Source organism: Eretmochelys imbricata, chromosome 10, assembly GCF_965152235.1.
Source record: "Eretmochelys imbricata isolate rEreImb1 chromosome 10, rEreImb1.hap1, whole genome shotgun sequence".
Classification (NCBI taxonomy): domain Eukaryota; kingdom Metazoa; phylum Chordata; order Testudines; family Cheloniidae; genus Eretmochelys; species Eretmochelys imbricata.
Window position 1 is genome coordinate 34,398,888 of NC_135581.1, and position 13,995 is coordinate 34,412,882.

At 48.6% G+C, this 13,995-nt stretch overlaps 1 protein-coding gene across 1 annotated transcript in view; it reads right to left on the reverse strand.

The window, feature by feature from the left end:
- The window catches only part of CLUAP1 (clusterin associated protein 1), a 157,599-nt gene that overhangs the window by 2,715 nt on the left and 140,889 nt on the right, over positions 1–13,995 (reverse strand). The window contains exon 11 of the mRNA XM_077828100.1: positions 4,004–4,059. Within this exon, the coding sequence (XP_077684226.1) occupies positions 4,004–4,059 (56 nt within the window). The remainder of the gene's footprint in view (positions 1–4,003; positions 4,060–13,995) is intronic.

Genomic DNA, 13,995 nt, shown 5'->3' on the forward strand with positions numbered 1-13,995 from the left:
CGAAAAACTACTTCACTAGGAGGGTGGTGAAGCACTGGAATGGGTTACATAGGGAGGTGGTGGAATCTCCTTCCTTTGAGGTTTTTAAGGCCCAGCTTGACAAAGCCCTGGCTGGGATGATTTAGTAGGGGTTGGTCCTGCTTTGAGCAGGGGATTGGACTAGATGACCTCCTGAGGTCTCTTTCAACCCTGATATTCTATGATTGTGTGATACACAAGCAAAGCAGGCTGGGAGGCCGGGGGCACAGCCACTGGCTCCAGTGTACAGCTCTCGCCAGCTCTGTCCCTTCGCTGTGTTCTCCCCCCAGCCTGCCCTACTCTGTGGTCTGGTTCTCTCCCTTAGTAGGTTTAACCCTTCCCTTCTTTGGGTTTCCTTCTCTATATTTTGACCCATTTCTGGTTGAGGGTCTGTCCCTGGTAGAGTCACGTAGTTGTGGCTGAGCCCTGGTACCTGCTGGGGTGCTGCTCCAAGAGGAGCTGAAGCAGCTACTGCTGAGAGCTACTGGACTGGGGTCTCTTGAGCTCCACGCCTGGGTGGCTGCTGGGACCTGACAGGTGCCAATAGGTGGAGTGGGGCGGGCGGAAACAGGCACCAGTTGTCCTGGCCTCCACTATTCTGTCTGGAGTGGCTACAGACAGAAAGATGAGAGAAGGACAAAAGGGAGTGGAGACAGGAGAGAGCGAGAATGAGAGAAAGCAGCCATGCGGGGCCTGGCTTGAGGGGCTAGGCAGCATCCCTGTCCTGGCTCAGGCCAAGAGTCCATGGAGGGAGCCATAGCCTGGCTCTGGCCAGCACAGGCTGGAGCAGAAGAAGGTAAACAAAGACAAAATACATCTTCCAGTCTGAAGGAGGACTTGTGAGTCTTGAACCCAGGTCTGTCGCTGGGCGGTGCTCCCACCAGCCAGCTTTGGCAGAGCCATGGCCAGCACACTATATGTCCTGGGAAACCCATCATGCGGAAAGTGCTGCTCAAAGCAGAGATGCCTGGCAGCTCCTCCCATAGCCTCAGATTGGTCCAGACATTCCATTTCAGCCTGGAGGCAGTACTAGGAATTAACAAGGCAGATCCCCGCTCTGCATCGTTCCTGGCTCCTGCCTCTGTTCCTGGTTATTGAGTCTGGCTTGACGCTAGGCACTGGGCCCCGGCTATGGACTTTGGCTACACTCCTCAGGCTTGATGCCTATGGCTCTAAGCACTGGATCTGATGCCCACGCCCCAGTCCCTGACAGTCATGCAGTGATCAGCACCCTTCCCCCGCTGAAGGGATCTGGACCCCACAGGGTGCCTGGAGGAAAACTTGCTCTTGTGGGCAATTGGCTGGGAGGGGCTTTGCAAGCTTTATGGGAGAAGGAAGACTTGTTTTAGGGCTGAGGCACTGGCTTGGGACTCAGCAGACCCAGGTTCTACTCCCAACTCTGGCACTGACCTGTCACTGCCCTTCTCTGTGCCCCAGTATCCCTCCCCCTGTAAAATGGGGCTGCTATGTCTCTCCCTCCTGGGGGGCTGTGAGGATAAATCAGACACTGCAGTGATGCGGCAGAGAGCTTTCCCAAGCAGCTGCAGCCCCAGATACTAACTGAGAAGCAGCCCAAGGAGTCCTAGCCCCCAGCATGCTGTGAGAGGGCTCTCTCTTTAGATGGCTCCTGCGTTCTCCCTGCTGCAGCAACAGGCCCTCACCAAAGCTCACTCAGCTAACAAGAGCTGCCTTACAGTGAGTGGCTGTAAGTGAGGTGAGGTATCCAGCTCACACATCCATGCCCTATGCCTGGAGATAATTACGCTTCCTTCCCTGGATACTGCTGATACCACAGGGAGTTTGTACTCCTCAGACAGCCAGACAGGGACTGGTTGGAGACAAGGTATTCAGGGAACTTGTCACCTGCCAGCATCCTGCACAGGAATGTGGGTGTCTCTGGCCCAAACACAGAGAACGAGTCATTCCCCAGGAGGCAGAAAAATGAACTTAAACAAACCAATTCAAGCCAGAAGTGAATCGTGGAGCAAGGCCTGGTGAATTCCTTCCTAGACAGAATGTGAGGCACTTCACTCTACTGGGCCCTGAGCAGAAACAACACTGGGAGCTGGTCTGTATAGCTATGGCCTCAGACCCCCTCATCATCACAGTATCTAAGCATCCCCAAAGCTATCAAACACGCCTCGAAAAGGGATAACCCTTCTCCTCTGCTGGCAGGAGAGACTGCTTGTATAGCTCAGTTTGGTTGGGGTGTGTTGGGGACAGGGGACAGACCTTCTGTGGGGAAGCCATAGCAGAGATGCATTTTGCATTCAGCTGTGAATGTTGGGAGGTCCCCAGTCATTCCTGTCTCTGGGGGCAGTGAGTTCCACAGTGTAGGTCCCACCCCATTTTAAATTCTGTCACCCACACTCCTGTGCCTGAGATCCTAGTCATGGAGGGAGAGGTGTCTCTTAGGTAGACAGGGCCAATACCATGGGGGGGCTTTGAATGGCAGGACTGAGAGACCTTGAACCAAACTGTTCAATGGAGAACCAATGTGGTGTGCCAGGACATTATGCTTACTAGAGCTGTGCTGCTAAGCAGGTGGTCTACTGCATTTCGTGCTAGTTAGAGCTTTGTCAGGGCATGCGACTTCATTCCTGGGGATACTGGGATGCAGTAACCAAGCCTAGAGGTCACAAATGCATGGATCACAGGGGCAAGTCTGTGGGTCCTGTGAGATTCAATCCTACTGCTCCAAGTCCTGAACCCTGAGGCTCCCACTATTAATCTTTGCCAGGCTGATAATTCACCATTAGTTCCTGCTCTTTGCGCTCTCTCTCTCTCGTAGGCCCTTTCTGATTCATGACAGCTCCTTCCTCTCACACTGGGCAGGTTTCCTTAGCAGCCTCTGGGGAGGGGCTTTGCCAAAAGCTTTTGGAAAGTCCAAATATTTATAGCAAAGAAACGTCACCTCTGAGAACCTTATACCAGCTTTAGTCTGAGTGAGTCAGAGCAGTGCTGAGAGGAAGATCTACGAATGGCAGAGCAGGTAGAGCCCCACTGCTGGTTCTGGACAACAGGGCTCTGCTTCCTGCCATTAGCAGCCTGGTCCCTCTACCTTGGACTAGCAGCACTGCACAGAGCCCATCCTGCCATTCACCAGCAGAATGACAGCAGAGGGCAGGGCCCCAGCTGACAGGACACGCTGGTGGAGGACACCAGCTAACTAGACCTTAAAGGGGTGAGTGGAGCAGCTAGAGTGTCTGCCTGCTCCCGGATGGGTCTTAGGTGGGGGTGCTTTGATCCTTAGCATGGCCTGTCTAGCCTCTAGTCACCAGGGTCAGCCTTCACCATCCCTTCCCTGGCCCCATCTCCCCTCCAACAGCAGGGGGTAGAAGGCAGAAGTAGCTCCCCATTCAATCTCCTGGCAGGGCAGCAGGACTGGGATAAGAAAATCACAGCACAGTCCCCTCCAGTCACCTCTGTCACCCTCCAGTAGCTTGAGGGCAATATTGTTAGACTCCTTTCTCCCCCTAGAACAAGCCATTTTTCGGGTCTTAAAGAGCCATGGTGGGATTTTCAAAGCAGCCTAGGGATACAGAGACACAGCTTCCATTTAAATGAATGTGCCTACATCCCCTCAACTCTGTCGAAAATCCCAACCCCTCCCTGCACCCCACTGTTGCCTCAGGCTCAATGGCTGGCCAGAACAGAAATGGGTGGGGCTAGGAGTTTCTAGCACAGACAGGAGATCTGTCATTACTAATGAGGTACAGAATGGAGTTAGGGCAATGGAGAAGTAACAGAGACTAAACAGGCTAAATAAAGAAAACAGGGAAACAACATGCAGGAGAGAGAGGGTGTGGGGGTGTGTAAGGTGAGGATGGGAAAGGAAATGGGGGGAGAATGCCTGTGTGATGAAGATTTGTCAGGGGAACACTGCCATCTAGTGCTGTGGGAGCAGGTCTGTCACTGCAAAGCTCCATCAGTGATGGACAGGCCGAGATGCCCTGCAGCCCACACAAGATCTTTTCCTACTTACATCATCCTCTGTGTCTCCACCTTGCATTGTCCCCATGATCCGTTTGTTGGGTCTCCCTGGGCAGCAGAGAGAAAAACACAATGAGAACATGCCCACCTCTCCACTTCATTAACAGAGAGCAGCTAAGGAGCTGCTCTGTGAATAAATAACCCTTGGGGAGATAAAACTCATGGTTTGCTCTCTAGGGGCATAATGATGCACCATCATCAAGGCAAACTACAGCAGGGTTGCACCCCAATGCTCCTTCAATGCCATGGGGCTCAGAAGAAGGTGTGGGGGGTTATTATCTGCTTACTCCTCATCTCGTTAGCTTGATTCATGGTGGTTACTCTCCCTATGCGTTATCGTTAAGGCTGCGAGTTTGTGACTGAGATCACGGATGTCACAGATTCCATGACTTTCCGTGACCTTTGTGACTTCTGCAGTGGCTGGTGTGCCTGGGTCAGGGGCAGCTCAGGCCTGCAGGCACTGCCCCCACAGCTCCCATTGGCCGTGGTTCCCGGCCAATAGGAGCTGTGAAGCCAGCGCTCTGGGCGGAGGCAGCACACAGAGCTGCCTGGCCACACCTTCGTCTAGGAGCTGAGTGAGGAGGATGTATCTGCTTCTGGGGAGCCCCCCATGTAAGCGCCGCCCAGAGCCCTCCTCACCTCATCCTATGCCCCAACCCCCTCCCACACCCAAACTTTGCTGCTGCTGGGGAGGGGAGCTGCAGAGACAGGTAGGGAGCCTGCTGGCCCCACCAACCCCCATCCCCAGTACCAGCGGGGGTCCCGGGCTGTGCGCCGCCATCCCTCCCCCCAATAAGCACCCGGGCCACTCTCCCCCAGCACCCGCAGTGCCCCCAGGCAGCCCCCTCTCTCCCAAGTTTTAGTCAGGGGTATATAGTAAAAGTCACGGAAAGGTAATTTTTGTTTACTGCCTATGACCTGTCCGTGACTTTTACTAGAAATGCCTGTGACTAAGCCTTACTTATCGTTAATAAAGTACTACGCCACCACCACCACACACATACCCCTTGATGGCTTCAGAAACATTTTTTCTCTCGATCTAGGTTTTTACACCCTAATCCTCATTGTGCTGTTACTTTATTTTAGACATTGGTGTGCTGCATGGACTCTTTTAAATCTGTGCCATTTAGCAACTGGCCAGGTGAGGTGGCCATCAGCACCCATATTCTAACTCCAAATCCTGTCTTTCGCTGACGTTTTCAGCTCCAATGGCCCATCCATTTGCCAAGTTCCCACCCAGTGGTTGCTGAGATTAGTATTCATACAGCATCATGTGTGCATGGTGATTTGAAGACAAAGTGATGCTTCAGTTATTTTTCATGGCCACACAGAGCATGTACCACATAACCACTGATGGAATGTACATGCAAAGAGCATGCTAAGACCTAAATTACAGCAGTGAGACATGCTGTGTGCACATGTATGCATGTGTGCACACAGACGTGCGTCTGTAACATGCCTTTTCTGCAGAGTCTGAATTTTCTCTCACACTGGTGAGAATCTGGAGTAACTCCACTGAAGTGAAGTTACGCTGGTGAGTCAGGCCCTGTGTTTCCATGGCTACCTTATACCAGTGCAACTGTTCCACAGGTTGGGTCACACATCCCATTATATAAAATGGCTTTTCTTGCCACACATAATGAACTCTACAGTAATCTCCCGCTTGCTGACACGCTTGCAAGGAAGCAGCACTCTAGTTACACACAGCTCAATCTGTTTAGTTTATCAAAAAGAAGATTGAGAGGTGCTTGATTGCAGTACATGAGTATTTTCCAGGGGAGAAAATACTAGGTACTTGTCATAAATATCAAGGGAAGGGTAACCACCTGTCTGTATACAGTGCTATAAAATCCCTCCTGGCCAGAGGCAAAACCCTTTCACCTGTAAAGGGTTAAGAAGCTAAGGTAACCTAGCTGGCACCTGACCCAAAATGACCAATGAGAGGAAAAGATACTTTCAAATCTGGAGGGGGGGGTCACAAAGGGTTTCTCTGTCTGTGTGATGCTTTTGCCGGGAACAGATCAGAAATGCAGCCTCATAACCCCTGTTAGTTAGTAAGTAATCTAGCTAGAAATGCGTTAGATTTCCTTTTGTTTAATGGCTGGTAAAATAAGCTGTGCTTTTTTTAAAAGCATATTCCTGCTTTTGTGTCTTTTTGTAACTTAAGGTTTTGCCTAGAGGGATTCTCTATGTTTTGAATCTGATTACCCTGTAAGGTATTTACCATCTTGATTTTACAGAGGTGATTCTTTTACCTTTTCTTTAATTAAAATTCTTCTTTTAAGAACCTGATTGATTTTTCATTGTTAAGATCCAAGGGTTTGGGTCTGTGTTCACCTGTACAAATTGGTGAGGATTCTTATCAAGCCTTCCCCAGGAATGGGGGTGTAGGGCTTGGGGGGATATTTTGGGGGAAGACGTCTCCAAGTGGGCTCTTTCCCTGGTCTTTGTGTAAGACGCTTGGTAGTGGCAGCATACGGTTCAAGGACAAGGCAAAGTTTGTACCTTGGGGAAGTTTCTAACCTAAGCTGGTAAGAATAAGCTTAGGGGGTCTTTCATGCAGGTCCCCACATCTGTACCCTAGAGTTCAGAGTGGGGAAGGAACCTTGACCGTACTAAAGGGCTCTTCAGAGAAAGGCATAATAAGAACCAATGGAAGCTAAAGCCAGACAAATCCAAATTAGAAATTGGGCACACATTTTAACAACGAGGGTGATTAACTACTGGAACAAACTACCAAGCGAAGTGACAGGTTTCAGAGTAGCAGCCATGTTAGTCTGTATCCGCAAAAAGAAAAGGAGTATTTGTGGCACCTCAGAGACTAACAAATTTATTTGAGCATAACCTTTCGTGAGCTACAGCTCACTTCATCGGATGCATGCAGCCTCTGTATGCATCCGATGAAGTGAGCTGTATCCGATGAAGTGAGCTGTAGCTCACAAAAGCTTATGTTCAGATAAATTTGTTAGTCTCTAAGGTGTCACAAGTACTCCTTTTCTTCAAGCGAAGTGGTGGATTCTCCATCTCTCAATGTCTTCAAAACAAGACTGCATGCCTCTCTGGAAGATATGCTTTAGGGAAACACAAATTATTGGGCCCAGTACAGGGGTAACTGGGTGAAATGTAATGGCCTGTGAAATAAGATCAGACTAGATGATCCCTTCTGGCATTAAACTCTACGAGTCTATGAAAAAGCCATAAGCAGGATTTAATGGAGAGGACTGAAAACATTTTGACATAAAACTCTCAACTACAGGAAAGCTCCCAAACACATGTCCATTCTTAACAGCGGCAGTTCCTGCTGTCTAGGCAGCACACGGTTACACTGTATGCAGAAATATTCTGTTCATGATGTCTAGAAGGAAAATGTTACCTCCTGACTAAAGTCTCAGAAAAAATGACTGGGAAGCTTCTAAGGCCTGCAGATCCACATCTTTACCCAGGTTCTTTGTAACTCAGATTCATTTATTCAGCAAACACATCCAATAGATGATTCATCCCCCAAAATGCATCCTGAAAGGCTCCCTCTATGTACCTGGGGTGGAAGAAGTTAAGTGGAACAGTATATGTGGCAGCTTTAAGGTGTTTAGTACAAGCTCTCGTTGCTTTTCAACTCCCCAGGTGCAATCAATGAAATACAGATGAATGCTACACAGTTTTGTGGCATTTGCCTGGCTCTGGGAAAAGGGCATAAAGGAAGAAATGGTTACTTACTGTAACTGAGATTCTTTGGAATGTGATGCAGATGTGTGTTCCACTTAGGTATGTGCACACCCAGCGCGCTGGAGACTTTTGCCTACCAGTACCCATAGAGGGGCGGTGCACGCACCTCATGGCTGTGGCCCCTCCCCTGGCTATATGAGGCAGTGCCGCCCCGATCCTCCTATACTAGAGGGGGCTCCAGCAGGCCAGAAAGGCTGTGTGGGTGGGCGGCCAATCAGAAAAGGCCTGCTAGGGAGCCAATCAGAGGCTGAGTAAGAGATAGCCAATCAGGCCCAGGCTCAGCCCTATATAAAGGCTGCCCAGGAAGGGAGCAGGCTGTCTTTCCCAGGCCTTCAGAGGGTGAAGGTCCCTCTCCTGTGTGACCACACCACACCGAGCAGAAGGAACTCCAGCCCAGTATCTGCCAGGCTGCAGGCCCCGAGGGAAGGGCTGGGCTGGGCTGAGCTGAGCTGGTGCAAAGGGGACGAAGGGGAAGCGACCCAGGGAGAGAGGCAGACAAAGGGAGAAAAGGAGGGCAGAAGGACTGCCACCAAAGGGTCCCTGGGTTGGGACCCAGAGTAGAGGGTTGGCCTGGGTCCCCCTTTGCACATACACCCAGCTGTTGGATGTGATGATACTGGACTGCACCAGACCCCTGGCAAAAGGGGTTAGACTTTGGGGTGTGGTTGGCCGCTGTTGCTGGGCGAAGTGAAAGACTGCTGATAACCAACCCTCCTCCCCCCCAGAAGGGGGTGAACGAGGACTAGGGGGCACTGCTGGAGGGCAGTGTCTTGAAGAGGATGCTGCAAGAAGGGAACAACATGGGTCCAGGCGCCAAGAGAGGGCGCGAGACTGATGGGACACCACCAGTGGAGGGCGCTCCACAATGGACTGAGCTAATTCCCTGACGAGTCAGCAGGAGGCGCTGTGGTGGTGAGTCCCAACCCCATCACACCCACTAACAGATTTATTTGGGCATAAGCTTTTGTGGCTTTTTTTTACCCACAAAAGTTTATGTCCAAATACATCGGTTAGTTTTTAAGGTGCCACCAGACAATTAGTGGTTTTTAAGGTTGAGAATGGGTTTCATCCCGCTCTTGGATTTTGGTATCAGGAAGTACTCACAGTAAAAACCATGGCCCTGGTGTTCTGGCAGAAACTCCTCCATCACTCCCAACTTCAACAGAGAGCTGACCTGCTCGATGAGCAGTGTCTTATGAGAGGGGTCCTTGCAGATATGGAAGACAGGTAAGAAAGAGGCATGGAGAGGAACTGGATTGAATAGCCAGCTCTGAGAGTGTCTAGGACACAGCTGTTGGAGGTAATAGTCCCAAACACACACCTAAATGGAATATATATCTGCATCTATCTGGAGAACAAATGTATCTTCTATATTCAGCTTGTCTGCAGGTCAACCTGAGTGTGGCAGCTCCTATTCACATAGCTTGGAGCTGCAATTCCTCAGGGGCAGGCTTTACTGAGGGAAGGGAATTCTCCGGAAGAAGCTGGAATATTCCCTGCCTCTCTGTGGATACTCAGAGAATGAAAGGCCTCTTTCACTTAACTTGATCAGTGACAGTCTTCTTTTGGGATTCCCCATAGCAGTTTTTCTCTTCATTTGTCCTCTGTACTATTACTGGGGGCACTAATATGTTACCCAAAATCCTAGGCAGTCCCAGTCCCAAACAGAAAAGCCAAATTCACCATTAAGAGCTATGCATATATAGCAGAGGAAGCAGAACTTGACCCAGTGTTTTTTCTCCTTGGTGAGAGGTGACCTGCAATCAATTCCTAAAAAGAAAAGGAGACTCTGCCTTGCTTTGCTGAATACAGAAGGCCTGAAAGGGTTTCTAAACTTGGGTGGGGACGCTGGTATGATATCTGCTTGCTTCTTACCTTAGAAATATGAGGAATGTCAAACCTGTTCAGAGATGTCTGTGGTGAGCTCTTGTACTTTAGGTGAAAGGGCAAGGAGTAGAATCTCGGACTTCCTTTCAGCCAAGTCTTCATTAGACACTGGAGTTAACTCAGTGTTAACAAGAACCAAACCAGAAGTCTGACAAAAAACCCAGACCCCATTGCTCAGATTCCACTCTCTTGTTATCACTAGCCCTCTAGCTGCCAGAGACTAGCCCTCCGGGACAGAAAAGACTTGATTTGTAATGTGAAAAATCAACAACTTTAAAACAAACCCTTCCAGCCTTATTCATGCGAGAAGCATAAGGGGGCACACTTGCTTCCTTTTGCAGGTCACCCTAAGAGCCCCCAGCGTCAGGCTTTGTCTTGGGGTGGTGAGATATTGCATACAGTGCCTTTAAAACAAGAAGGTTGTCTCTCCATCCCATGTCTGCTGGAGCGGAGACAGAGAAAAGGTAGCAAAACAAGAGAAGCCCTGGGTAGGCTGTGCTGGAGTCACTATCTGAAAGGAGCCTTTTTTCCTGCTGTAGGGACCGTCTGTATAACATAACCTAGGCTAGACTATGTAGCTCTGGAAGAGCTGCCTCAACCTACTAGACATACTTGTTTTCTCCCAACCTGTATTGTATATTGAATTATAAAATGATAGGTAGTCAGAGACATGTAACCCACGGGCTTCAGTGGAAGAAAGAAGAGGGAAACGTGGTGGGTGTGATTTTTTTGCTCCTCCTTACATTCATGTAAATCAGGAGTAGCTCCATTAAGTCAATGGAGTTACATTTCTGCGACATGGGAGTGGGATGAGAATCAGGCCCTGTGACACAATTTCTGGAGACTGTCTGATCCTGAAGAGGCGGGGGCGAGGGTGCTCAGTACACTGAGCATTAGCAAAAGTGAGATCTTCCAGGTTACTCGAAGAGTCTCTACAGTGAAGGGAGCATATTTTAAAATTCAGATATTTAAAATCAACTCTGTGTGTAAGCCTCCGTAGGGGAAGTAAGAGGTAGATAGAGGACACACATACATTTTACTCATGTTCCTGAGGAGAGCCTGAAAATAGAGGGCTTGTGTCTGAAGAACAGGGAGAGCTGGCACGTACGGAGGCGTATGTCACTTGCAGTTAACTCGTTCAGCTCAGTTTAGCCTGGGGTTTCAGGGCCTGCTCTGGAGTTTAGTACTCACTGATTTACTCCTGCCACAGAGGTTCACATTGCTTCTAAATGAATGGAAGTTTGCTGGGTTTACTTACAGACAACGTGAGTTCAGCAGGGACAGGTTGTACAAAGTGATAATTGGGTATAATGCTAGTAATGAACATGCTATTATTCACTGTGCCTCTGGATTCAGATTGACTTGCTCTGTAAAGTATGTAGCCACTGAGCTATTGGAAATGAACGTGTATACAGGGTTTCACGCTTCATGCAGCTGCAGTTTTCCCTCTGCGTGTGACTCTTGCTGCAACTGGCAGAGTAATAGCGTGCACTGTCTACACTGGACATGTATTAACCCCTATGCCCGAGAACAAATGGATATAAACTGGCCATCAACAAGTATAAGCTTGAAATTTGAGGGTTTCTAACCATCAGGAGTAAAAAAAAAAAAAAAAAAAAAAAAAAGGGGGAGTACTTGTGGCACCTTAGAGACTAACAAATTTATTTGGGCATAAGCTTTCGTGGGCTAAAACCCATTTCATTGGATGCATGCAGTGGAAAATACAGTAAGAAGAGATATATCCACAGAGAACATGAAAAAATGGGTGTTGCCATACCAACTGTAACAAGACCAATTAAGGTGGGCTATTATCAGCAGGAGGAAAAAAACCTTTTGTAGTGATAATCAGGATGGCCCTTTTCAAACAGTTGACAGGAAGGTGTGAGTAATAGTAGGGGGAAAAATTAGCAAGGGGAAATAGTTTTTACTTTGTGTAATGACCCATCCACTCCCAGTCCTTATTCAAGCCTAATTTAATGGTGTTCAGTTTGCAAATTAATTCCAGTTCTGCAGTTTCTCGTTGGAGTCTGTAATTGAAGTTTTTTTGTTGAAGAATTGCGACTTTTAGGTCTGAAATTGAGCGATGAAGGAGGTTGAAGTGTTCTCTGACTCGTTTTTGAATGTTATAATTCTTAATGTCTGATTTGTGTCCATTTATTCTTTTGCATAGAGATTGTCCAGTTTGGCCAATGTACAAGGCAGAGGGGCATTGTTGGCACATGATGGCATATATCACATTAGTAGATGTGCATGTGAACGAGCCTCTTATGGTGTGGCTGATGTGATTAGGTCCTATGATGGTGTCCCTTGAATAGATATGTGGACAGAATTGGCAACAGGCTTTGTTGCAAGGATAGGTTCCTGAATTAGTGTTTTTGGTGTGTGGTTGCTGGTGAATACTTGCTTCAGGTTGGGGGGCTGTCTGTAAGCAAGGACTGGCCTGTCTCCTAAGATCTGTGAGAGTGGGAGATCCTTGATGATGCACTGGAGAGGTTTAAGTTGGGGGCTGAAGGTGACGGCTAGTGGCGTTCTGTTAGTTTCTTTGTTGGGCCTGTCCTGGAATAGCTGACTTCTGGGTATTCTTCTGGCTCTGTCAATCTGTTTCTTCACTTCAGCAGGTGGGTATTGTAGTTTTAAAAACGCTTGATAGAGATCTTGTAGGTGTTTGTCTCTGTCTGAGGGACTGGATCAAATGTGGTTGTATCTTAGAGCTTGGCTGTAGATAATGGATTGTGTGGTGTGATCTGGATGAAAGCTAGAGGCATGTAGGCAAGTATAGCGGTCCATAGGTTTCCGGTATAGGGTGGTGGTTATGTGGCCATTGCTTATGAGCACTGCAGTGTCCAGGAAGTGGATCTCTTTTGTGTGGACTGGTCCAGGCTGAGGTTGATGGTGGGATGGAAATTGTTGAAATCATGGTGGAATTCCTCAAGGGCTTCTTTTCCATGGGTCCAGATGATGATGTCATCAATGTAGCGCAAGTAGAGTAGGGGCATTAGGGGACGAGAGCTGAGGAAGCACTGTTCTACATCAGCCATAAAAATGTTGGCATACTGTGGGGCCATGCGGGTACCCATAGCAGTGCCGCTGATTTGAAGGTATACATTGTCCCCAAATGTGAAATTGTTATGGGTGAGGACAAAGTCACAAAGTTCAGCCACCAGGTTTGCCGTGACATTATCGGGGATAGTGTTCTTGACGGCTTGTAGTCCATCTTTGTGTGGAATGTTGGTGTAGAGGGCTTCTACATCCATAGTGGCCAGGATGGTGTTTTCTGGAAGATCACCCATGGATTGTAGTTTCCTCAGGAAGTCAGTGGTGTCTCGAAGATAGCTAGGAGTGCTGGTAGCGTAGGGCCTGAGGAGAGAGTCTACATAGCCAGACAACCCTGCTGTCAGAATGCCAATGCCTGAGATGATGGGGCGTCCAGGATTTCCAGGTTTATGGATCTTGGGTAGAAGACAGAATACCCCTGGTCGTGGTTCTAAGGGTGTGTCTGTGCAGATTTGTTTCTGTGCTTTTTCAGGGAGTTTCTTGAGCAAATGGTGTAGTTTCTTTTGGTAACTCTCAGTGGGATCAGAGGGTAATGGCCTGTAGAATGTAGTGTTAGAGCTGCCTAGCAGCCTCTTTCATATTTTGACCTATTCATAGTGACAACAGCATCTCCTTTGTCAGTCTTTTTGATTATGATGTCAGAGTTGTTCCTGAGGCTGTGGATGGCGTTGTGTTCTGCATGTCTGAGGTTATGGGGCAAGTGATGCTGCTTTTCCACAATTTCAGCCCGTGCACGTCGGCGGAAACACTCTATGCAGAAGTCCAGTCCGTTGTTTCGACCTTCAGGAGGGGTTGGGTTGTATTTCTAGAGTTCAAAACCACTTCTGATTTTGAAGACTTGGCAAAGAATTAGGCTGTGATCTGCAAAGGAGCTGAAGGTAGGTGCCCAAATCCCATTGACTGTCATGGCAGTTGGTCACCTAACTCCCTTAACATCCTTTGAAGTCCCAGACTAAGTCTCTAACCCTCGTGTCTCTAGTACTGGGGAGAGATGCCCCATTGAAAGAACTGGGCTGTTGTGATTTACTGTACATTTCTGTGTTTTCTACGCACTGTGTTCAAATATCTTTTAGGCACAGTTGCATGAAGGATCCTTCCTAGTCTTCAGTAAATAATGTGATGAATATGTAAATATGAGATCAGCTGGAACAGGTCCATTGGCTTCATACTGTGGACTTTAACAAACTGCCTAATTAAACGTTTATGGAGCCCTTCTGGTCTCTCAGGCAAATACTACCACTTAAAACGGGTGGGCAAACTATGGCCCGCGGGCCAGATCCGGCCCCTCCGGGCTTTGGATCCGGCCTGCAGGATTGCCCC